Source organism: Hypanus sabinus, chromosome 4, assembly GCF_030144855.1.
Source record: "Hypanus sabinus isolate sHypSab1 chromosome 4, sHypSab1.hap1, whole genome shotgun sequence".
NCBI classification, from domain to species: Eukaryota; Metazoa; Chordata; class Chondrichthyes; order Myliobatiformes; family Dasyatidae; genus Hypanus; species Hypanus sabinus.
The window spans coordinates 116,307,047-116,333,353 of NC_082709.1; the positions used below are offsets into that span (position 1 = coordinate 116,307,047).

Consider the following 26,307-nt stretch of genomic DNA (forward strand, 5'->3'; position numbering starts at 1 on the left):
ACAACGGAGTCTTTAAGATACTCCTGGACAGGTATATGGAGCTCAGAAAAATAGAGGGCTATGGGTAACCCTAGGTAATTTCTCAGGTAAGGACGTGTTTGGCACAGCTTTGTGGGCCGAAGGGCCTGTATTATGCTGTTGGTTTTCTATGTTTCTAATATATGGTAGTATTTGTTGAAGTAACTTTGAATAATCATTGTTTTGACAGATCTTGAACTTTGAATTGCAAGTGAAACTTCTTCTTTGAGAGGGTGATAAACTTTGGAATTGTTGAAGACAAATTATTATTCTCATTCAAAAAAGTAAATCTAGGTTTTTGGACATTAAGGAAAGGTAGTTGACTGTCACCTGCAAGAATGTTGTAACTAACATGGAAATTGAACTGAACACTGACATAGTCTGCTTACAAGATTTAAGACTTTGAGAGTATTCTAAGAAGTAAATTAATATTTTCATTTGGTAGGGGAAGAATTCAGAAGAAATGTGTGAGTAATGTGTACGCTTCACAGTAAGGAATTCACTGTTAAATGGTGGAACCCACAGAAAAAAAATCTCATGATTGTCCATACTTTCAATATTGTCCTATAGATAAAATATTTCATTAAGCTTGATCCTACTATCAATGAAATCCCAAAGATGGAATACTTCAACCAAGAGAGAGAACTGTGTAGAAATGTGAAGGTGCAGAAAGAGGCAGGCACACTTGCTTCTGATGTTACAGAAAGGAACGCATATTGTTGTCATGAGTAGTTTGTACTTTTTTTAAACAAATTAAGCAATAGATGTTCAAGAGATATTGAAGACAAGACATAAATGAACGCCATATCTGGAAAAAAGTAGATGTCTCTTTTTCCAGAGTATCCCATTGTCCTCTGACACAGAATGCTTGGCATGTGTTTCATGGTATCAAAGAGGCAATGGCAACACAGCAATGAAACATGGTCCATTGGAAACAGGTAGGGATGGCCATAATTGGTAAATGCAAAGTTTTTAAACTCAGGACATATATAGGCACCATAGGGAGTCTTGTCAAGAAAGATCAAGTTAATGATATTCAAAATGAAGCTTAGTAAAACTATCAACTTGCTAAGGAAGGAGCTAAGAATCATGATGCTGTTCCACCCAGATTCATCACTATATAAGTAAATAGCAGGGATAGACCACTGAACCCTTTGAGCCTGCTCTGTCATTCCTTGAGTCGAGGCTGGCTTTCTATCTCTGCTGTTTTTAAAGACTTTGTCATGACCTTTGAGTTCCTTGATATACAAAAATCTATAGATCTGATTTTGAATGAGCACAATAATTTGGCTTCTGCTATCTTCTTTTCTCATATCATGAAGCAATGTTATCAAATTGGCTTTTTTGTTGGATTGTCGCTTCCCTTAGAGATTGGCATTTGAATAATGTGGATTCCTGGATCCTCTGAATTGTCGACTAAGAAGATTAAGCTTAAAGGCACTCTTGACATTGCTTCTAAGGAGAAGATAAAGATGATCTTTGACTATCTTGAAGCTTGGAGCAGTTTTTCCATTCCTTGTGATGAATGTATGTGAGGGCATCTTCCAAAAGGGCTCTATTATGTATATTATGTACATGTTTGGAAGGTAACCACCCTAAAGAGCAATTTCATTTCCTTTGGAAAAGATATGCTGCAAAAGGAATGTTTCTTGAAAGCAGTCATGTACAGCTTTGAATATGCTGACACTTTTGGAAGATCCATCACCCTCCTTTTATTTTAAATTTTTCTATCTTGGATCATTATTAATTCAGGCATATGTTATTCTGATCTTTTAAACTCAAGCTGGAAACAATTCCCCATTCTCCTTTACCCTTCATAGTTGGGAAAAATCTGCACTTCCTAGATTAACATAGGCATTTTTGCCTTTTTTTGACAATCAAATAGTTTCTAACAAAGCTGGAAGATGTAAACAAGAGTTGATGCTCACCTTTTATACATCTATCAATTGCATTCAGCTTACTATTTGTAATGGAGGTTGTTGTGGTTTCTTAGAGGAAATGCAATCCGTGGAACTGTAGGTGCACTTTCAAGACAAGTCACTTTTATTGTCATTTTGACCATAACTACTGGTACAGTACACAGTAAAAACGAGACTTTTTTCAGGACCATGGTGTTACATGAAACAGTACAAAAACTACACTGAACTCTGTAAAAACAACTTGGGGGGAAAAATACTACACTAGACTACAGACCTACCCAGGACTGCATAAAGTGCACAAAACAGTGCAGGCATTACAATAAATAATAAGCAAGACAATAGCCACAGTAGAGGGCAGTAAGTTGGGGTCAGTCCAGGCTCTCGGTATTGAGGAGTCTAATGGCTTGGGGGAAGAAACTTTGAAGTCATCTTGATGCATAGAATAATATCTGATGAATCCCAGTAATAAATGAAGCATTATGATATTAGCAGAATCGAAACTGTGAGAGGAAGTACTGCACAAGCTAAGGTTGAGATTCTTTTTTTAGATAGCACGAAAGGCTTTACGATTAGAGGACAGGTTAATGGCTTTATATAGTAAGTTTTCATCTAGGAACATTGTAAACTGAGGGATACCTGAAGCAGTGAGATGAATATTACAGATCTTAATACAGACAACAAGATGATACACAGTAACAGCTGTAATCTCCAAAGGCTGACAATTAGAAGAGTATTTAAATAGACAAGATAAATTGGAAAACTTGTCTGATTGAACCAAAGAGAGTAAAGGTCAGCAAAGTTTTACCACTTTAGTCCTCTGGTTCCGTTTGCAACAACTGCATCAGAGGTTGTGCACAAAGGCACCGAAGATGATTTTCAAAATAGAATTGACTATCAAACTACAGATTTTCTTGAACGGGTACATTTTCACTGTTTTATGATATCTTCAGAATCTGCTTTTTGAAAAATTATTTGACTTGGTTTGTTGTTTTTGAGGAAAGTTGCTGTAGTTCTAGTTCTGAACTTTACACAAGCATGTTGCATGTGTTACACGATACTTCCATTTCCAAACTCTTTTCTGTTGTGCAAATCCTTGAACTCATCTGTACCTTCCAAAATTTACGAATGTCTATTGCGAAACTTCTTATTTGAATCTGTCATATCATGTGTTTCAGACCTCTTTACGGAAATGGCTTGGCAAATTCATTAATGACATTGTAAGTTTCAGTTAACACTTCTGGCAAATGCCTGTGTTTCCAAATTGAACCACTGTTATATAGCCAGTTAAGAAGCAGCAAGTTTAGGGCTTTGTATGTTTGTATGTAGAAGACTCAGATTGGTTGAGTGACAGCTGATTTACAACACTAGAGTTCCAGTTTGCTCAGATTCCTGAGCATTCATGTCAGGAAGTCACCTTTCACCTCCTGTGATAGAACGGACTGATGTAGGATCTGAACCCCCAATTGATGTGAATGGGAATAAGCCTTGTGAGAAGGTCCATCATCAGAAACGATAAGTTTCACTTTCCATAGTAATTGCCTGACTTGCTTAGATTTTTACCAGCATTTTCTTTTTTGTTTTTTTTTATGTTTGAATTTGAGATTTCTTTTGAAGAGGTGACCTAGAAGATAGCTGAGGGAGTGAAGTTGTCTACATGGGTTTCAGCAAGAATTTTGACAAGGTGTTACATGCTAGATTGGTCCGGAAAGTTAAATCTCAAGGGATCCAGGGTGAGTTAGCCGATTAAATACAAAATTGGCTTGATGGTAGGAGAAAGGCAGCAATGGTGGAAAAAGGGTCTAGAACTGAAAAGTCGTCTCTTTATTCCTCTCCATAAATGTTGCCTGACCTACTGAGTTCCTTGAACATTTTGTGTGTATTACTGCAGCGATGGTGGGGGTTGTTCATCAGAGGCTTGCGATTAGTGGTGTACTGCGGGGATCGGCACTAGGTCCACTGCTTATCATTTATATAAACAATTTGGATGTAAATGTACATAGTCTGGTTAGGAGTGGATGAGTTGGGCAGAAGGGCCTGTTTCTGTGCTGCATAGCTCTGACTTCAGTACTACATAGGTCTAATCTGCTGGGCAAGTCTAACAACCTCCCTGTTGATAATGTTAACAGGTCCTTACCAATTTTTGAACACCAACTTGTGTCTGCCCATACATGTGAATGAGCATTTGGGAGATCGATGAGATCGATTTTTTGGTTGTCTGCTGGGCTGCAGGTGCTGTTCTTGATACTAGTTGGAATTTTGCCATGTTAAGCTCACTAAGAATATAAAACTATAAGACATAGGAGCAGAATTGGGCCACCTGGCCCATCGTGTATGCTCTGCTATTTAATCATGGCTGATCCTTTTTTTCCCCCTCCTCCTTAACCCCAGTTCCCAGCTTTCTCCCCATACCCTTTGATGCCATGTCTAATCAAAAACCTATCAATCTCTGCCTTAAATACACACAACAACCTGGCCTCCACAGGTGCATGTGGCAACACATTCCACAAATTCACCACACTTTGGCGAAAGAAATTTCTCCACATCTCTGTTTTGAAAGGCGCCTCTCTATCCTGAAGCTGTGCTTTCTTGTCCTAGACTCTCCCACCATGAGGAACATCATTACCACATCTACTCTGTCTAGGCCTTTCAACACTCGAAAGGTTTCCCACTCATCCTTCTAAATTTCAGTGAGTACAGACCCAGAGCCATTAAATTTTCTTCGTATGATAACCCTCTCATTCTTGGAATCATCCTTGTGAACCTCCTCTGGACCCTTTCCAATGCCAGCACATCTTTTCTAAGATAAGGGACCCAAAATTGTTCACAATACTCAGGGTGAGGCCTCACCAGTGCCTTACAAAGCCTCAGCATCACATCCTTCCTCTTGTATACTAAACCTATTGAAATGAATGCTAACATGGCAATTGCCTTCCTCTCACCACCAACTCAACCTGCAAGTTAACCTTTAGGGTGTTCTGCACAAGGACTCCCAAGTCCCTTTGTATCTTGGATTTTTGGATTTTCTCCCTGCTTAGAAAATAGTCCACACATTTATTTCTACTACCAAAGTGCATGTCCATGCATTTTCCAACATCGTATTTCATTTGCAACTTTCTTGCCCATCTCCTAATCTAAGTCCTTCTGCATCCTACCCATTTCCTCAACACTACCTGCCCCTCCACCAATCTTTGTATCATCTGCAAACTTGGCAATAAAGCCTTCTACATAAGCAGCAATGCTGGCATTGATTGCCCATCTCTGGATGCTTTCTGAACTGAGGAGACATGCAGAGTTAACCACATTGGTGGATGTGGAATTACCTATGGTGAGACTAGATAAGTATATCAGGCCAGAGGACATTACTGAAACAAATAGATTTTTATGACAATTTAATAGTTTGATAGGTACTTTCATTGGGATTTAGCTTTTTTTAAAATCACATGGTTATTTATTTAGATACTTCAATTTACATTTCCAAGACGTGATTCAAACTCACATTCCTGGACCAATGGTTTAGGACTCAACTATAACGTTACTCTACTTGGAAGAATCATGCAGCAATACATTCTATTATTTGATATAGTAATAATAAGTCTCTGGTCAATGGCATCTTTCATCCGCTCCAAGATGACCCTGGTGAGAACTTAGCTAGGAATGGACAACAAGGTGATCCCCCTCCACTTGCCACACAGTGAAAGATCTCCAGATTTTGGCAGCTTCACAAGGAGGCTCTTCTTCCAGTCTGATGGGATCTCTCCTGTTCTCCATACCAAATTCAGCAGTATATGCAAATGGTCCACCATAACCTCTCCACCCCCTTTCAATGCTTCTGCAGGAATGTTGTCTTCTCCAGCAGTCTTGTCGTTCTTCAGACTTTTCAGGGCTTTTCAAATTTCTTGCTTGGTGATTTCACCTATATTGATGTTGAGTGGGTCTCCAGGCTCCAGGTCAGGTGGGTTCTGTGGTGGTGGTCTATTCAATACTTCCTGGAAGTGTTCCTTCCAACTCGCCAGCTGATCTTCAACCGAAGTGAGCAGATGGCCTGTCTTGTCTCTAACAGGTCTGTTGAAATTGCTATTCTCCCCTCTCAAAAGTTTAGTTGTCGTGTAGAGTGCCTTGAGGTCCCCTTTACTGGCAGCTGTTTCTGCTTGCTCTGCTATTTCATTGAAGTATGACGTCTTGTCCTTTCTGAGCTGTTTCTTCACCTCCTTGGCCATCACGCTGTACCTGTTGGCGGCGATTTGTTTCTGTTGCCGGATTCTGGACTGATTCAACTCCTGTTTGAGCTTTTTCCTCTCCTCCAGCTTGTTCCATGACTCATCCCTGATCGAAGGTTTACTGTTGACTGGTGGTCTTCCCAGTACTTCTTCGCAGGCTCCTACAGTGGCCTGCTTGAAGGTAATCCAGGCGTGTTCCACTGTTCTCTCATCTTGTTCCTCTATTTGAAGAGGCCCAAAGCGGTTTTGCAAGGCGATGTGGAAATCTTTCTTGTTCTCTTCCATCTGTAGTTTTCTAACATCAAACTTTAATCGTGTGTTCTGTTGCTTCTTGGCTGACAGCTTCAGTTTCAGCTTTGCAGTAACCAAATGGTGGTCAGATCCAATATTTGCTCCTCTTTTGGCTCTCACATCTTGCAATGAACTTCTCCAGTGCTGGCGGACTGTGACGTGATCAATCTGGTTCTCTGTTTGATGGTCAGGGGAGACCCAGGTTATCTTGTGGCAGCGTCGGTGGGGAAAGAGGGTACCTCCAATGGTCAGTTCATTGAAGGCACAGAAGTCGGTAAGGAGTTCTCCATTTTCATTCATATTCCCCAAACCATTCTGGCCAATCTCTCTCTCCCTGCCAGTGTTATCGCTGCCTACTTTGGCATTCAGATCTCCCATGACGATCAACATATCTTGCTTAGGTACCTTTCCAACTACTGCTTGAAGCTGGGTGTAGAAGAGATCTTTTTCTTTTTCCTCTGCATTGTTAGTTGGGGCACAGGATAATGGATACCTTCTGGAATCTGGACTTGAACCTGGCTGTGATGATACGGTGATGATACGGTCGGACACTGGTTCCCATTCTATCAAACTTCTGGCTGCTTCTTTGGACAACATCAGGGCCACACCAGCCTCATGCGGGTCTTCCTCTTTTTCTTTGCCGGAATAGAGCAGAGTTTCTCCTGTCCACAGTTTGATCTCACCAAAAGTATTCCACCTTGCTTCACACATGCCCAGGAGTGTGAGGTGGTATCGGTTCATTTCCTTCACTGCCTGTGCGCAAGCGATCTCACATTCCATGTTCTGATTAGGATAGATTTCTTCTGTGAGAGCAGCTTTGGAACCTCCATTATGGTTTTCCTCGGGTGAAGGAGGGTTGTCAGCCCTGCAGCTTCCTGACGGGTTTGGTTGCAGTGCGTCATCAGCCTCCTGAATGGGCCCCTGTTTTTCCTGAGATCTGGGTTAGTGGTTGACAATCTGTTGATGGTTTCTGTAACAATTCCTTGTTTTACGTGAACGGGTTGTTAGCCCATTGCACAACCCGCAACCTGGAGGACCAGGGGTTTTCTGTCAGGGTGACCTTCCCCTAGGCCAGGGGTCAGCAACCTTTACCACTGAAAGAGCCTCTTGGACCCATTTCCCACAGAAAAGAAAACACTGGGAGCCACAAAACCCGTTTGACATTTAAAATGAAATAACACTGCATACAACGTTTTTTTTTTGCCTTTATGCTATATATAAACAAACTATAATGTGTTGCATTTATGAAATTGATGAACTCTGCAGAGAAAACGAAATTACATTTCTGCATGCAACAAAAACATTTTGAACTCCGAAAAAAAGACATTGGGTTGAAGGTTACTTTTAAGTAAAATACTCAATGTCTATTTGAGTCCTTCTTGTATTTATGAAAAACGCCGAACTTAAATTTTCCGCCAGCAGCAAACCAAAAATAACGTCAGCCAGCTGTCAACCTGAAAAATAAAAGGACTATTTCACTGAACAATGAAAAAATATGAATATACGTCAAATAATAGGCAATTAAAATATTTATCATACTTGGTTAATGGGATTTCTGCTCCTGGACCTCAGCGCACAGCATCTGCACATCAGGGCTGTATGACGTCACCTTCATCTTTACACAGGATCGCAAGCTGTCATCTGTGAGGCGTGCACGATGTTTGTTTTTAATAAAGTTCATGTTGGAGAACACCTGCTCACATACATATGTGGATCCAAAGATTGACAGGACTCCAAGCGCATACTTTTTAATGTTTACAGAAATGTCGGGGATAGCATTCCATGTTTCGAACACAAGTTTGTCCGGTTTTGGGAGGTTTTCAATATCACTCCATTTGGGATTCTGAGCAAGAATGGCCTTCTGATGGGCAACATCTTCAAGGTCTGCTGTCAAGCGTCTAAACTTTGTCTTTGTCGGCTATGTCGGCCAGTTCCATCTCAAGATCAGGTTTACTCACACCTGCCAATGCAGTCATATTCAGTAGGGATGGATCGATGCTTAGGGGAGTGACCGGGAAGGATAATGTGTTTTTTTTCCTCTCTGAACTCACAGAAGCGTTTCCCAAACGATGTTTGCATTGCGATGATTGCAGAATGTAAATACTCCGAATTTATCATGTCGTGACCTTGTTTGAACTCTCTCAAATTGGGGAAGTGAGACAAAGTGCCTTTCTGTAAATCTCTGGCAAGCACTGTCAACTTGCACTCGAATGCCAAAACATCCTCCAACATGTGTAGGGCTGTACCTCCTTTCCCGTGAAGAGCTGTGGTCAGCGTGTTCAGGTGCGCTGTCATGTCTACCATGAAGTGTAGCTTTTCCAGCCATTCTGGCTGTTCCAGCTCGGGAAAGGTGAGCCCTTTGCTGCCCAGGAGAGTTCTCACTTCTTCCAGACACGCGACAAAGCGTTTCAGCACCTCCCCTCTGGACAGCCACCGGACTTTGTTGTGCAGCAGGAGATCAGAATATGCGCTTTCCAGCTCGTCCAGTAACAAACGGAATTGACGGTGATTTAAACTTTTTGCCATTATTTTATTGACAATCTGAATGACAACATCCATTACTTCTGTGCATTCCGGAGGAAATGTTTGAGCGCACGGTGCCTGTTGGTGCAAGATGCAGTGAAAAGTCAGCAGCTTTCTGTCCAGCGACTTCTGCAGTAAAGCCACAAATCCCTTGTGCGTTCCCATCATACTCGGTGCCCCATCAGTAGCTACTGACACCAGGTGGGTGGTCTTTATTCCTTTGGCTCTTAAACAATTCAAGACAGCCTCACAGATGTCCTCCCCCCCGTGTTTGGTCCTTTAGAGGTATCAACTCAATCGTTCTTCCTGTGGCCCGGCAGAGTTTACATACCGGCAGAACAGCGCTATTTGTTCAATATCACCTTTGTCTTTTTATATATTCACCATCTGTAAACTGCTTCCCGTGCCTGACTATTTCCTGAGCAGCAATATAACTAGTGTATGTCGTTGATTTTCCAGACTTCATCCATTTCTTGAAATGATTTTTGCTCAGATCAACCTTCCGCATCAGTTCCGAAACTTGCCACCAGATTTTAAATGGATGATTACTAATTGTCTAATTTTGTACAGTTGTTGTACCTTTAGACTGGGTGAAGGTTCTCAACCTTGAACACCAACTGTCCATTTCCTTCCATTAATATTGTCTAGCACGCTGAGTTCCTCCAGCACTTTTGTATGATCTTGTAGTTTCCCAAACTGGAGTCCTCAGATCCCTGACTTATGGTATTGCTTCGTGGCATAAAAAATAGTTTGGGAACCCTTCGGATGAAAATTACCAGGCTGAGTGTACAGTCTTAGAACCATAGAACACTACAGCACAGAATCAGGCCTTTTGGCCCTTCTTGGCTGTGCCGAACCGTTTTTCTGCCTAGTCCCACTGACCTGCACCTGGACCATATCCCTCCATACCCCTTTCATCCATGTACCTGTCCTAGTTTTTCTTAACTGTTAAAAGTGAGCCTGCATTTGCCACTTCATCTGGCAGTTCATTCCACACTCCCAGCACTCTCTGTGTGAAGAAGCCCCCCCCCCCCCAATGTTCCCTTTAAACTTTTTCCCCTTCACCCTTAATCCATGTCCTCTGGTTTTTTCCTCCCCTAACCTCAGTGGAAAAAGCCTGCTTGCATTCACTCCATCTGTACCCATCATAATATACCTCTACCAAGTCTCCCCTCATTCTTCTATGCTCCAGGGAATAAAGTCCTAACTCATTCAACCTTTCTCTGTAACTCTTTCTCAAGTTCCGGCAACATCCTTGTAAACCTTCTCTGCACTCTTTCAACCTTATTAATGTCCTTCCTGTAATTCAGTGACCAAAACTGCACACAATACTCCAAATTCGGCCTCACCAATGCCTTATACAACCTGACCATAATATTCCAACTCTTGTACTCAATACTTTGGCCTTTATAAATCAATGTACCAAAAGCTCTCTTTACTATCCTATCTACCTGTGACACCACTTTTAGGGAATTTTGTATCTGTATTTCTAGATCCCTCTGTTCTACTGTACTCCTTAGTGCCCTACCATTTACCTTGTATGTTCTACAGGTAGTCCCCGAGTTACGAATGTCCAACTTATGGACAACTCATACATACAAACCAAAGAAGGAGAACGCCGTCCACCATTTTAAGTCGTTGCAGTTGACACTGTGTGAGTGTTTAACTTTGTATTTGGCTTAAATTTTTCTTAGTAAGATTCACCCTGATCCTGCCCCCCCCCCCCCCCCCCGTTCCAGTCAGCTGGTGGTGAAGTGAGATCAGCACCGGCTCGAGTTCGATCCAGTGACAGACCATTCCCATGCTGGGTTAATGTTGAGCTTGAAACTCGACCTCGTTAAAAAAAACACTGCCACCTCCAGTTTAAATTCCCACGCGTAATATTGTGGAAGATCAAATACCCAAACCCAGCACAGCCCCCCACTTGTCCCATTTAGCCTGTCTCAGTGTGGTGGTCCTTAGGACCCAGTGGATCTCGGGAGCCGGCGCAGTTCGGGACCCACCGCCTGCAATGTTTTTGTTCCATTGACGGGAAGCGATCGTGATTGAAAATAAAATGGAAATAATAAAGTGTTTGGGAAGAGGCGAAATGCCATCTGTCATTTGAAAAGCGGTAGGTTACAGTTGGTCTATGATTGGAACAATTTTAAAGGATAATGGATAAAGTGAGAATAGTGGAGCACATGAAAGGCCCTGCCCCGATGAAAGCTACAATTATTACTAAGCAAAGCAGTGGTTTAATTACTGGAATACATACATTTCTTAAGTGTTCTATATGCATAGAAAGGTAAAATATATACTAAGACAAACGTTTGACTAACACGCTAAATAATACTGGATGTACTTGTTCCGACTTACATACAAATCCGACTTAAAGACAGCCTCAGGAACGGAACTCAAATGTAACCCGGGGACTACCTGTACCTTAGTTTGTCCTTCCATTGTGCAATACCTCACACTTGTCTGTATTAAGCTCCATCTGCCATTTTTCAGCCCATTTTTCCAGCTGGTCCAGATCCCTCTGCAAGCTTTGAAAACCTTCTTCACTGTCCACTACACCTCCAATCTTTGTATCATCAGCAAATTTGCTGATCCAATTTACCACATTATCATCCAGATCATTGATATAGATGACAAATAACAATGGACCCAGCACTGATCCCTGTGGCACACCAGTAGTCACAGGCCTCCCACTCAGAGAAGTAATCCTCCACTACCACTCTCTGACTTCTCCTGTTGAGCCAATGTCTAATCCATTTTACTACCTCACCATGTATACCTAGCAACTGAATTTCATGCAGGACTTTGTCAAAGGCCTTACTGAAGTCCATGCAGACAACATCCACTGCCTTCCCTTCATCCACTTTCCTTGTCACCTCCTCAAAAAAACTCTTAATAGATTTGCTAAATATGAATTAACATGCACAAAGCCGTGTTGACTCTCCCTAATAAGTCCCTGTCTATCTAAATACTTGTAGATCCTATTTCTTAGTACTCCTTTCAATAATTTACCTACTACCGACGTAAAACTTACTGGCCTATAATTTCCCGGATTACTTTTAGAGCCTTCTTTAAACAACGGAACAACATGAGCTATCCACCAATCCTCCAGGCACCTGACCTGTAGATACCGACATTTTAAATATATCTGCCAGGGCCCCTGCAATTTCAACACTGGTCTTCTTCAAGGTCTGAGGGAATACCCTGTCAGGTCCTGGGGATTTATCTACTCTGATTTGTCTCAAGATAGCAAGCACCACCTCCTCTTCAATCTGTATAGGTTCCATGACCTCACTACTTGTTTGCCTTATTTCCATTGACTGCATTCTAGTTTCCTTACTAAATACAGGTGCAAAAAATCCATTTAAGATCTTCCTCATTTCTTTTGGATCCATACATAGCTGACCACTCTGATCTTCAAGAGGACCAATTTTTATCCCTTACTATCCTTTTGCTCTTAATATACCTGTAGAAGCTCTTTGGATTATCCTTCACCTTGACTGCCAAAGCTACCTTATGTCTTTTAGCCCTCCTGATTTCTTTCTTAAGTATTTTTTGCACTTTTTATATTCCTCAAGTACCTTATTTGCCCCCTGCTTCCTATATATGTCATACATCTCTCACTTCTTTATCCAAGTTCCAATATCCCTTGAGAACCAAGGTTCCTTATTCTTACTCACTTTGCCTTTAATCCTGACAGGAACATACAAACTCTGCACTCTCAAAATCTCTCCCCTGAAGGCCTCCCACTTACCAATGACATCCTTGCCAGAGAACAACCTGTCCCAATCCACTCTTTTTCGATCCTTCCTCATTTCTTCAAATTTGGCCTTTTACCAGTTTAGAACCTCAACCCGAGGACCAGATCTATCTTTATCCATGATCAAGTTGAACTAATGGTGTTATGATCACTGGAACCAAAGTGTTCCCCTAAACACACTTCCATCACCTGTCCTAACTCGTTTCCTAATAGGAGATCTAATATTGCATCCTCTCTAGTTGGTACCTCTATATATTGATTTAGAAAACTTTCCTGAACATATTTTACAAACTCTAACCCACTTAGACCTTTAACAGTATGGGAGTCCCAATCAGTATGTGGAAAATTAAAATCCCCTACTATCACAACTTTATGTTTCCTGCAGTTGTCTGCTATCTCTTTGCAGATTTGTTCCTCCAATTCTCGCTGACTATTGGGTGGTCTATAATACAACCCCATTAAAGTGGTCATACCTTTCCTGTTTCTCAGATCCACGCATATGGCTTCAATAGACAAGCCCTCTAATCTGTCTTGTCTGTGCACTGCTATAACATTTTCCCTGACAAGCAATGCCACCCACCCACCCTTCATCCCTCTGCCTCTATCACATCGAAACATCGGAACCCCAGAACATTAAGCTGCCAGTCCTGCCCCTCCTGTAGCCAAGTTTCACTAATGGCTACAATGTCATAATTCCACATGTCAATCCATGCCCTCAGCTCATCAGCCTTCCCCACAACACTCCTGGCATTGAAATAGACACACCTCAGAAGATTATTACCACCACACACAACCCTTCTATTTGTGACTTTGCATGAACCTTTAACATTTATTTTCACCCCGGCTCCAGTATCTACTCTGGTTCCCATCCCCCTGCAAATCTAGTTTAACCCCTTCCCCCCCCCAATAGCACTAACAAACTTTCCTGCAAGGATATTGGTCCCCCTGTAGTTCAGGTGTAACCTGTCTCTCTTGTTCAGGTCCCACCTGCCCCAGAAGAGGTCTCAATGATCCTAAGATCTGAAACCCTGGCCCTACTCCAGTTCCTAAGCCAGTTCCTAAGCCATATGTTCATCCTCCAGAGCATCCTCTTCTTACCCTCACTGGCATGTGGCACAGGTAGCAATCCTGAGATTACCACCCTCGAGGTTCTGCTTTTTAATTCCTACCAAGCTCTCTGTACTCACTCTTCAGGACCTCCTCACTCTTTCTTCCTACGTCCTTGGTACCAATGTGTACCATGACATCTAGCTGCTCACCCCCCCATTTCAGAATGCCGTGCACGCGATCAGAGACATCCCTGACCCTGGCACCCGGGAGGCAACAAACCATCCAGGAGTCTCTGTCGTGACCACAGGATCTCCTGTCTGTACCTCTAACTATCACTATCCCTTATCACTACTGCTCTCCTCCTCTTCCCTCCTCCCTTCTGCACTGCAGAACCAGACTCAGTGCCAGCGATCCGGCTTCTGCAGCTTGTCCCAGGTAAGTCATCCCTCCAAACAGTATCCAAATCAGTGTACATGTTGTTGAGGGGAATGGCCATAGGGGAGCCCTGCTCTGCCTGCCTTTTCCCCTTCCCTTGCCTGACGGTAACCCAATTACCTGTGCGCTGCTCCTTTGGTGTAACTGCCTCCCTGTAGCTACTATCAGTGAACTCCTCATTCTCCCAAATGATGCGGAGATCATCCAGCTCCTGCTCCAGTTCCCTATCGTGGTTTATTAGGGGCTGCAGCTGGATGCATTTCTTGCAGGTGTCGTCAGGGAGACCTGAGGTCTTTCTGACTTCCCACATTCTGCAAGAGGAGCATTCCAACATCCTGCCTGGGATTCTCTCTACTCTAAACAAACAAAACAAAACTTACCAGAACTTACTCTGCACAGTCTAGCTTCTTTTCCCCGATCAGTTTAAAAAAAAATGGCTTCTCTCTGAGATGCCTTTACTTTTTCACTCTCTGCCTCTTCCTTCAATTTAAAAGACCGTTGAAAAATTCCTCTCCCTTTTAAACCTTTGGTGCTCTACGTCACGTCCCTGCACAGTCTAGCCTGTTTCCCCTGATCAGTTTAAAAAAAAGGCTTCTCTCCGAGAGATGCCTTTACTTCTTCACTCTACACCTCTTGCTTCGATTTGATGTAGATGTATTTTACCTATATTGTGGTGAAGGAATAATTTTGAAATTTATAACAGCACATTAGCATTATGTCATTGTTGAATGTTAGTATATTTGTATGTTAGCTATAATACATTAAATTTCAATTAAATGAATACTAAAATAACACGTAACATCCTTTTCTATACATACAACAGAATAAAAAATGGTTTTGAAGATTTGCATTGTACTTTCACAAATTCAGTCTTAAATTGAAGCACATTTTTCAAAAGCAGTTTAAAATTAAAACTTATAAACATCCCTCTTGATAGTTTATGAATGATCTTTCATCAATGTCATGAGTTGATTCTATAGTGCAGATATAGAAATTGCTACTACTTACAGTATCTCCAGTTCCTTTTAAATTAATAAGATAAGAGAGCAAAATAATTGAGATTAATTACATCTAGTTTAATTTAAAATTTGAGCCTACCAATTGTTTTGAATTCAATGTCACCTGAGCTTGGGTTAAAGAAGAGAATACTTCATTTGATTTCTTTGTAAACCATCATCATGACACTACTTTGTGGCTGACCACATGATAATGGTAGTGGAAAAAATGCGGCTGACCACACGATAAAGGTTTTAAAAAAACTGCCAACTTCTGTTTTGTTTTAACCTTGCATGTATTTGTACGGTTCTTATGAGCATTTTGCTTCATCTGTTTTAAGGATTATCTTCTGACATGGCATTCTTTTAAGCAAAGTATCAGCCATTAGCATTTGAAAGATATACCAGTTTAAATGCAAGAACAAGTGAGCATTGAATGGTGGAATGCTCATAATTAAAATGCATAAATTTGCTGTCATTAGGAATGACCTGCTGGTATTTGACATTATTTTTGCTAACTTGACTTGTAATTTGTACACCAAGTTTTCCTGGACTTGAATATCTTATACTTAAAGTAAGTCAACTATTTTGTAAGAAAGCTTTCACCAGAAAAGAGTTTTAAGAAAATTGTCTTCCTTTACTAAATCACCTTCTTGTTTAATACATTTTGTCCCACCTCTGCAAAAAAGGAGCAATCTACACCTACATGTACCCACTAGGGCATAATCATCTCCAACAAAGGAGACAGCTGTTGTTTGAAAAAGCAAATAGCTGGTATAACTCAGCAGGTCATGTAGCATCTATGGGGGTGGGGGGGGGGGGAATGGATAGTCTTGACTGAAATTGAAGATCACCAGGAGAGAGGTGATGAGAAGAGGTGGAACAACGGCTGGCAAGCAATAGATGAAACCAGATGAAGGGTGAAGTGGAGATGGAGGGAAGAGTCAGAATAGTGACAGAGGTTGGGAGGTGGAGACCATAAAGTTCTGCAGATCATGGAATAAGATAGAAAAGGAATGTGGAGCATGGAACCAAATAAGGGAGGTAGAGGGAACCCTATGGAAGGATTGTGTGGTTGATGGGCTGATGGAGTTGGTGGAGGAGGGGAAAGAAACTAGGTGATTATAGAGATGGGTGTAGGTGGAACTGAGTAGATCCAGAGAAAAGAAAAAAGGGATAAAGGGGAATGAGGTTATCTGAAAATTTTCATGCCATCAGGTTGTAAACTGTCCAGGTGAAATGTGAAGTTCTTTTACTCTAACTACCAGCCTTTCATATTCAATCACATTAGCATTATTAAAAACCCCATCAACAATATCCTAGCAGCTACTATTGACACAAAACTCAACTTAACCGGGCACATAGATGCAGTCATCATAAGGCCAGCTCAGAGGCTGAATATTCTCTGGCAAATGATTCATCTTCTGATTAAATCCTTTCATCTTTCACAAGATTAAATAAAGAGTTCGTGAAATAATTTCTTCTTGCTTGGTTAAGTGCAGCTCTAGCAATTCTCAAAAAGCTACAAACTAAACTGAACAAAACAGCCCATTTGATTGGTTGCCCATCCACCATCCTAAAAATTAACTCTCTGCCTCCAAGTCAGCGTTTCTGCAACATGTACCATCTGCAAAATACATCGAGACTCCTACAAGGATATTCTAATATGTATAGCATTTTTATCAAGAAGAACATGGGCAGCATGTGCAGGGAGATGTCACCACCTGCTGGTTGCCTTGAAGTTGTACATCATCCTGACTTGAAAATGTATCTCTGTTATTTCACCTTGGGTAAATGTTAATCCTGGTGCTGTTTACCCTAAAGCCCTGTGGGAGCAGGACTGTGGCAATTCAAGAGAATTCGGGGTGCATTAAATAAATATTAGTGAGGAGCCAACAAATGGTGATGATGATAGTTTTTCCATATTCAAAAAACTATAAAGAAATTGCAGCTGGTAGCTGCATAGTGCCACTTTTTTCTCCACTAAAATGCTGCCCATTGACTCTGCATATGTTGTGTGGCAGTTGGTAAGCTATGAACAGCTTATCTACTGAACAACAGTCTGATTGTACTGATAGTGTCAGGTTTGAATTGTGTGTAAAACTTCTTGTCGTGTCACTTTCAGTTTTGTTGCATGTATTCTCTGTTCTTGATTGGTATTTGTTCCTCAAAAAGATTAAAGGATAGTTTGACATTATTAGTCTTATGGTGATATTTTATGAAAAAATTATAAATGCTCCTGCTTAGAATTGACATGCTTGAGTTGGATTTTAGTAACAATCCCATACAAATTTTTAGTGCTTTCACTCACTTAATTATTCATCGTTGTTATTCAGATGTCCTGTGCCCTTTCCTGAATTAAGTCTTAACCATTCAATAGAAAGTTACGTGTTAGTCTGCTTGTTGGAATAATTTATATGAGCAAATTGACTTATTTTCTCCCCCTTGATGTGACCTACAATGTTAATTGTCCAACATTACCTAACTTTCTGAAAACTGTACACTTTGAAATTGACTAATGTCAAGAAGGAAGGTCAGAAGATACAGTTTACTGGGTTCTGCATGACATGCTATCTACATGGACAATAGAATATATTGCATGGTCTCTTGTCACATGCTACCTGACCCACTGATTATTTGCAACTGTTTCTAGTTTTTGTAGCTAATCACAGTCTTGTATTCTGGATAATGTTTTATAATTCTTTGCAGGAAATCATTCTTTTTTTTAAAAAAAAGGAAGCTTTTGTGTTGTCCGGAACATTTTACACAGGAACAATTATTATGGGGAGGATTTCAACAACAAAAGGTAAGCCTGACCAGCTCAAATGATATAGTGGATGTGCTACCTAACTTATAAAGTTAAAGCACATTGAAAACAGTCAGTTGCAAATCTTAAAATGACAAAAACCTAAATGCTGGAGATAACAAACTAAAATTGTATGTTTGTGGTTCAGAGATGAGGAATATTTGGGTGTTTTCAAAAAATGAGATTTGTAACACAACCATCATAAATGGGAAGCTGTCTATTAGATGACAAAGTTCAGTATTAAAATAAATTTAAGAACCTGATTCATGAAAAAAAGCAAACCTGATAACTTTGTCCAGTGAATTATAAGTGCATGAATTGATACTTCCTCTTGAATCCTTCAATTTCACTGCTTCTTTCTCCTTTTATATCCATTGACCCAGTTTTCAGTTTTTCTATTGACAGCTAAACGACAAAGCTCAGCAAAATTCTGAAACATACATGACACTGTTCGAGCAATGGGTAGATGAAAAGATGTCCAGTGGTTTGTCTCTGCATTTCCAGTTCTCTGTAGCCCATTTCACCACATCTTATTTGGGCTCAGGGCCAATAAAATGGCACCATTTTCCTCTGTCTTGATAAGAAACTGCTTAATTACTCAAATGCTGTCAATTACCCTGTTGATCAGCTGCCACAGTTCTTCCTGAGTGGTTACTAGTGTTTGCTAGTTATTCATGATTGTACATATTTGTTTGCAGCAACATGACCATTTAGATGCAGGGGTTCCCAACCTGAGGTCCACAGACCCTTTGCTTAAAAGTATTGGTCCAGGGCATAAAAAAGGTTGGGAACCTCTGAAGGATGTCTAGCATCTTCTGTTTGCTACTTTTTTCTCCTTTGAGGGCCTATGGTGCAATTAAATGAAAAAATGACTTTTGATCGCTTATTGTAGTCAATGTTTTGTAGTTGTCCAGCACCATATTAATTTTATTATTGTTTGTGAATTGTTCTTACATAGGGCATGTTATTTAATAACTAACAGAGGCAAGTGCAAAGATTTTCCATTCAACATACCTTCATTCTGAATTTGTGTGCTTCCAGATGTTATCACAAGCATTGACTGATTCTATTAAGAGTGAGAGGTGCAGGATTTTTTGGTTTAATCTGAATTTATGCAATTAATGGAATCAGAGCTATTCTAGATGATTAATTTTTAAAAATTTGCATCGCAATTGATCTTGTGGAAGAGACTGACCTTGAGTTTTCGGTTTGTTTTAGATTGATGAGCAGGATAATATTGATCTCTAAGCAATAACTTATAATTTTTATGGTATACACATTGCATTATAAACAATATGTCAGGTTATAATTAACTAAGCACTTTCTTAGCAATTATACTTCTTATATAATCAGCTTTCAGTTTGATTGCAAATATTTCTTCAGAGTGAAGAGGATATGATCATCTTGCAGTAGGAAAGAAGTAAAAATGTGAATCAGGATCAACAATACTACAAAAATGACTAACTATTTGGTAAAAGTTGATGAAGTTTGTCATCTATTTTGTTCTAAATATAATTTTGTTTAATTTTGTATGTTACTAAGAAATTTTGTGGTCATGATCCTGACATAATGATGGAATAATAACTTGAAGTATGCTTACTTATGGATACCAGATGCAATAAGCATTGCAAAATTTTAACCGTTTAGTCCATTTGAATCCAAAGCAGTGTATGAAAAGAAATGTCTGACAATTATGTTGTAGTACAACTGTTACTACTTGAACACGGAAAAACATGAATTGTACAATTCTTTCTATGTTTTTTTTTCCAATCAGATTTTGTTTGGGTAACATTGAAAGTTACATATTGTGAAGTGATACAAGGAATTTTAGGTGATAAATCAAACATTTTTACAATTATTTTGAATAATAAGGTTGTATAAGTTTAAGCCTTTATTATTTTGTGATTTCAACAGGGCAAGGAATTTAATGCTTTCAGAACATGATGGCTTTTAGCCTTTTGGGAATAATAAATAGGTGGATAGTCTGTATTTCTATTACTGAAAGAATAGAAGAAACAGAATAGAGTTGCATGGTCTATGACTTGAGGTTGGAAAAAAAGATTGCAGGCCATTCAGTAAAGATTTGATTAATGGTACTCATTGCAAGATCAACTAGATGGATGGAACTGGCAAACTAGAAGACAAAAGTTTGAATGGGACAATAGTTTCTACTTGTATCAAAAGAAGTTTTTATGATTACATAGTCACTGGCTAATACAGGTCAGAAACATGCCCTTCAGCCCAGTTGGTCTGTGTTGACCATAGCATCTTCCCTGCTGGTCCCAGTTGTCTGTGTTTAGCCCATAACCCTCCAAGCCACCTCCCCTCCAATTAACTATCCAAGTACCTCTCAGATTTTGCAGTCATATCTGCCTTAATCATTTCTTCTGGCAGCTCCTTCCAGGTAGTCACTACCCTCTGTATAAAGAAGTTCCCTTTCAGTTCTCTTTTAAAGGTTGGGGTGGGGTAAGAAATAGATCTGAACTGAATTGAATAATTTAGAGGCAGTGGAGCTTTTTAAGGCTATAATATAACTTCTGGACTCTTGAACTCAATTCCTTACTGAATAAAGGAAAACGTACTATACATTTTAACTACCCTGTCAACCTGTGTAGCCACTTTCAGGAAGTTATGAATTTGGACCCCATGATCCCTCTGCACTTCAACACTATTAAGGGTCTTGCTATTAAGTGTTGTGTCTCTGCATTTGATCTCCCAAAATACAATACTTCACAGTTGGCCCATTTAAACTCCATCTAGCCTTCGTATATATCTGCAACTGATCTATATCTCAATGTATCGTTGTTGTCATCTTTTACTGTACCACCTCACCAATACTTTGTATTGACTGCAATATTACTAACTCACCATCCAACATTTTTATCCAGGTCACTTGTGTTTTACAAAGAGCAGAGGTCCCAGTATGGATCCCTATGGAACACCACAAGTCACAGACCTCCAGCCATATTAAGTTCCATTGACCACTACCTTCTGTGTTTTATGGGCAAATTTTGAATCTAAATAGCCAATTCACAGTGGATCACATGCATTTTAATCTTGTAGATGTGCCTATCATGAGGGACCTTGTCAAACACTTTATAAAATCCATGTAGAAAACATTTGGAGCTTTACCTTCTCTAGCACCTTTGTCATCTTCTCAATAAACTTAGTCAAGTTAGTAAGGCCTGACTTGCCTTGCATTAATTGTGAGCCGTTGTTTTTCAATTGCTCATAAATCCTATCCCTAAGAATCCCCTCTGGTAACTTCCTTACCACTGGTGTGAGACTCACCATAGTTTCCAGGATTATTCTTATTTTCCTTCTTGAATAATGGAATCTCATTGGCTATGAAGCAATGTTATGACTCTCTCAGTAGCCTGTGATATATCCTATCCTTGTCCTTTCTTCTTACTGGAACATACCTCTTCTGTACTCTGTGCAGTTGGCCTTTAAACACCCACCACATGTCAGATTTGGATTTTTCCCAAAAGCAGCTGTTCCCAATTAACTTTCCCAGTTCCTGCGTAATAGTCTTGTAATTTGGTCTGCTTCAATTTGATCGTCTCCGTAAGGTCCATTCTCATTATTACCTATAGCTGTCTTGAAACTTAGGGTTGTGATCACTGTTCCCAAACGTCTACCACTGAAAGCTCAGTTACCTGGCCAGGTTCATTAACCAACATCAGGGCCTGTTGAGCTATCTACATATTGATTTAGAAGCCCCTCTGGATGCAGCAAAAAATATCTGCCCCATCTAAAGCTTCTACAGTCCAGAGGCCCAGTCAATATTAGGGGAGTGTAAGTTGCCCATTCCTACAACTTTGTTGATTTTTACATCTTTCCCTAATCTGTTCGCATATCTGTACTTAATGTTCCGGTGGCTATTGAGGAGTCTGTAGTACAATCCTCTCAGAGTGATTGCACCTTGCTTATTTTTGAGTTCTATCCATAAAGACTCTGAGGATGAGTCCTCCATTATGTTCCAGCCAAGTAGCTATGATATTATCTCTGATCAATAGTGCAACTCCACTCCCCTCCCTTTACCACCTCCTACCTTTTGTCAAATATCAAAACCCTGGAATATTAAGCATTCATTCCTTTCCCCCTCCCAACCAAATCCCTGCTATGACTACAGCATCATAGTTCCATGTACTGATCCATGCTCACTTTTACCATAATGTTCCTAGAATTAAAAAACACTTCAATCTTTCCATCCCATGGTTCCTGTGACCTTGGTCCTGTCATAGCATCTGCATTCCTCTCAGTTTTTCACATTCTGACATGCCAGAATGCCAAACTAGTGTAAACTCTCCTGAATAACCTTAGCAAGCCTCCTGACCAGGACATTGGTTCCTCTCCAGACACAATGCAATCTGTCTGTCTTGTACAGGTCAGGTCTGCTCCAAAAGAGATTCCAGTGAGCCAAGAACATGAAATCCTGTTCCTACACCCTCAGCAATTCGTTCATCTGTTCTATCTGCTTCCAAATCCCGGTACTCATTGTGCAAGACCTCTTCTCCCTTTCTGTCTATGTCATTAGTGCCAGTGTGCACCATGACTCTGGCTACTCACTGAGGTATCCTTAACCATAGCACGCAGGAGGTAATGCACCATCCTGGTGTCTCTTTCAGACCCACAGAATCTCCTTTCTCTCTCCCCAACTGTCATGTCTCCTATCTGAGTTGCTGTGCGTGAATTTGTGCTTCCCTTCTGAGTTGCAGAGGCAACCACAGTGCCACTGACCTGGGTGATGCTGCTGCACTTTGATAGGTCATCATCTCCAGCAGTATCAGAAGAGGTATACTTGTTGAGGGGAATGGCCCCAGGTGCCAACTCTCCTTACTTATCTTGGGTGGTCACTTACTTACCTGAAGCCTATTTCTTGTGTGTGAACACCTCATTAAAAGTCTTGTCCATGAAGCCTTCAGTTTCCTGGATGATCACGAGTACTTGTAGATCCAGCACCAGTTCCTTTGCCCAGTTTGTTGTGCACTTTTCAGAGATCCCCTGAGGTTCCCTGACTTTCCACATCTTGCAGGAGTGTTCCACTGCCCCCTACTACCCTACCTAGAGAGAAGAAAGGATTAAGGATAAATGACACAATAAAACACTACCTGTTCTTATCTGTGCCTTCTCACTGAAGCCTTTTTCTTAAAGGGCTGTGCTTTTATTTCCTCACCACTTGCTCCACCTCTTTACGCTGAAGCCTCTTGAGTCAAAGCCTTAGCTTCCCACTCTTACACTGTCCAACTCCAACAATTGCTGTTCTTAGAATTCTCTTTAATCCAATTTGCCAAGAACCTTTCATGGTAAGTGTAATGTCCAGAGTTGCATGTGTTACTCTTAGGCTTGGCTAGCGGCTATGCAGGGTTTACTTCTGCATGAAGTAATAGATTATTTAAGTATTTTGTTTGACACACTTTTGTATCCAGTGTGTTTTTTACAGCCATCAGAATTCCCTTTGTAAAGACAGTTTGGAACAGTAGTTTTTGAACATGAAACTTGCAACTAGACTTTGGTATTATGTCTGATTTAATAAAACACTCTTTTGTATGTTTTGTTTCACCTTTGACTTCATAGTTGTAACCAATAAAAGCCAGATGAAGTCCATAGTGACAAATTAATTGGAGATATAAGAGACTACAGCCGTGGAATCTGGAGCAAAAACCAAACAGCTGGAAGGTCTCAGTGGATCAGGTGGCATCTGAAGAGGCAAAGGAATCTTCTGTCTTGAGTCAAACCCCTGCATCATGATAGGTCAAAACGTTGACCATGTCTTTGCCTCCACAGGTGCCATTTGACCCACTGAGTTCCTCCAGTAGGTTATTTTTTCCTTGTGATAAAATCATTAGTTTGAATATGGATTAATTTTGGTCAGAGTGTCTTTCAAAAGGGGTAAACAAATTATTTGGTATTTAATTTATTCATCAGATGAAGAACTTATTCTTCTGTAAATATAATTAATGTACTTAAAGCAGCATACTTGCACTTTTTTTTAGATTCAAAGGAAGGTCGTAAAGAAAAATCTGGGAAGAATCATCTGCCAAATAATTCCCTTAAGAGCAATGGTAAGTGCTTACATTAGGGAAAGCAGAGTATAAAATCTTGTCATGAGGATGCCTGGTAATCTTCTTTTGAACTACTTAAGTTTGTGTATATTAAAATATCACCTTTCGAATTAATTCTTTTTTGCGGCTTGGTTTGGAGATGCTGTTATATATTCAATATTGTAACTTTTTTGAAGTGTTATTATTTTGTATTATGCATGCAAACAAGTAAAACTTGTTGAAATAAAAGTTTTTTTCCCCTTTATTAAAGCTGTTGTTTGAGTGTTTACTTCAAATGGATGTCTAGAATTTCTGGAAGAGATTGAGTATGTAATAGACTTAGTGGCACTTCACAATAGAAGCCTCTGATTTGACCAGTACTATTGGAAAGGATGCATTTGTCAGATTGTTTCAGCTTTGAGTTAACAGGACAAATACTGTTTCAGTAATCCTGTTAAAATAACTGAGAATTAAACAAACCTTTGTGTCTTCAGAGGATGCAGTAAATAAGTTTATATTTAATGACTCATTTAATCATACCAGTAGCTCATAGAGCAGTTAGATATTCCTATAACTGTAAATAGCTTGAAAACCAGTTTGGGAATCTAAACTACTAAAAATATAATCATCAGAGCTTTGGGTACACGTCATTACTGTTTCCAAACTTAAAGATTTGTTTAACCTCAGGAATTAATACTGATCGCTAATTTCTGACTAAACTTAAAATCGCACTTTCTCTATGGCAGGAGATGCTGGCATTTCGGGGAGGTGAGTTGGTGCTTGAGGTGGGGGCCCTCTGACAGAACTCTGAACTGGTGGGGCCTTCTGTACCTTTATGTCTCTGGCATGCTATTTTCCTTTTCTTTTCCTGAGCCTGTTTTGCATTGCTAGCTTTCTCTTTTGCCATTCCTACTTTTTTTTTATTGGTCATTATCACATTGCTATTTATAGGAGCTTTTGTGTTGCACAAATTGGCTGTTGCTTTTCCCATGTCATAGCAGTGACCACACATGAAAGTACTTCATTTGGCTGTAAATCACTATGAAAAGGCCCCTTTTAATTTCACTCTGTGCAAGTATGTACTTGTATGCAATTGTTTTCCTCCCATTTCTTTATTTTAATTCTTTTCAAAGTTGATTAAATATTTGTTAAGTGATTCCAAAAAATTCAGTTTTTGTTTATATTTTTGATTTGATTTTTGTGTAGTTTGGACAGCTGCATATACTGGACTTGTGTGGTTGAGTTTTAGTTTTCTTTGCTCATTTTGGTATGAAGATACGTGACCTTGATGGATTTTACTGTAAAGTTGCAAAAATAGCACATCTTAATCCTTTTGAATAAGGATTTTTGAAATTGCTTTGCATTGGTGAGAAATGTAAACTAAGAAACTTGTAAAGAGTTTATTTAAAATATCCAAACAATGCTTGATTTTCAGTGTCATTTTTTTTCTTGATACTTTGAATTGGCAATGCATCACTAGTTATTAATTAATTTGCTTCACATGGTAGTTTTGAATAGTGAGCTTATTCATATGAAGGACTGTAACACTGCAAAATTAACTCTTCTAAATAAGTGACAATAGAAATATTTAGAGGATTTTTAAGCAAACTCTTTGAAATATGGACATTATTTTTAGAGCCACTGCAATTGGCTTATGATCTTTTGTAAGACTTGCCTTCAGAAATACTAAAGATAAGGTTGTTGCAATATCTAAGAGTTAGCATAAATTCACTGCATTGCTTCATTGAAACGATAGTTCACTTTTGTAAATTAAATGTTAAGGATGCACATTTTTTTTTGCAACTGCTTGAATATTAATTACAAAACTTGTATGCATTGTATTCATTAATGTCATGTATATAGCCCAATTTTATACTTAATTGTTTCTGATCATAAGGTTTAATTTTGACAATAAAATTGTTCACTTTATACTATATTTAAAAATAGGTGGAAAATAATGTTAAATAGTTATGTCTCTGTGTTCTGTATGTCTGCTGTATGATTCTTTGTCACAGTATGTGGGACTCTTGTGAAATTCCAGCAGCAGGAAAGGAATTCCTGAGAGAAACATGGGTTAAATCCATGATCTCTTGTACCAATATTCTCTTTGCTAGCTTTATTTACCTTGTTTAATATTTAAAAATATAAAACTTTTGTTCTCATTTGCCAAACTGTTGGCTTCTTTTGAAGGCTCAAGCCAAGTCTCCTTCACGTGCCCTGCTGGTATTTGTTTTCATCATTGACTA

General features: G+C 39.8%; 2 protein-coding genes across 5 annotated transcripts in view; one reads left to right on the plus strand and one right to left on the minus strand.

Annotated features, from left to right (window-relative positions):
* Positions 1-26,307, plus strand: part of scml2 (Scm polycomb group protein like 2) — a 136,663-nt gene that overhangs the window by 4,977 nt on the left and 105,379 nt on the right. For 2 of the 4 annotated variants that reach the window (XM_059967974.1, XM_059967976.1), the window contains exons 2-3: positions 17,918-18,014; positions 24,014-24,082. In XM_059967974.1, coding sequence (XP_059823957.1) covers positions 17,990-18,014; positions 24,014-24,082 — 94 coding nt within the window. In that variant the 5' untranslated portion in view covers positions 17,918-17,989. Of the gene's footprint in view, positions 1-17,917; positions 18,015-19,455; positions 19,486-24,013; positions 24,083-24,807; positions 24,830-26,307 lie in introns of those variants that run through there. The other 2 variants (XM_059967977.1, XM_059967973.1) reach the window with 2 other exon arrangements.
* Positions 7,709-24,005, minus strand: LOC132393132 (general transcription factor II-I repeat domain-containing protein 2-like). The gene is made up of 2 exons (XM_059967992.1): positions 22,883-24,005; positions 7,709-9,046 (listed from the first exon to the last, which is right to left on the minus strand). Exons 1-2 carry the CDS (start codon positions 22,913-22,915, stop codon positions 8,396-8,398), a joined length of 684 nt encoding a protein of 227 aa, XP_059823975.1. The 5' UTR covers positions 22,916-24,005; the 3' UTR covers positions 7,709-8,395.

What these genes read in the sequence shown, in the direction of transcription:
- LOC132393132 (XM_059967992.1), bottom strand. Translation starts at nt 22,915, where the DNA reads ATGAGGTGTTCACACACAAGAAATAGGCTTCAG. An exon ending in ACACAAGAAATAGGCTTCAG is followed by an intron (nt 9,047 to 22,882) that starts GTAAGTAAGTGA and finishes TTGCACCAACAG; the next exon opens with GCACCGTGCGCTCAAACATT.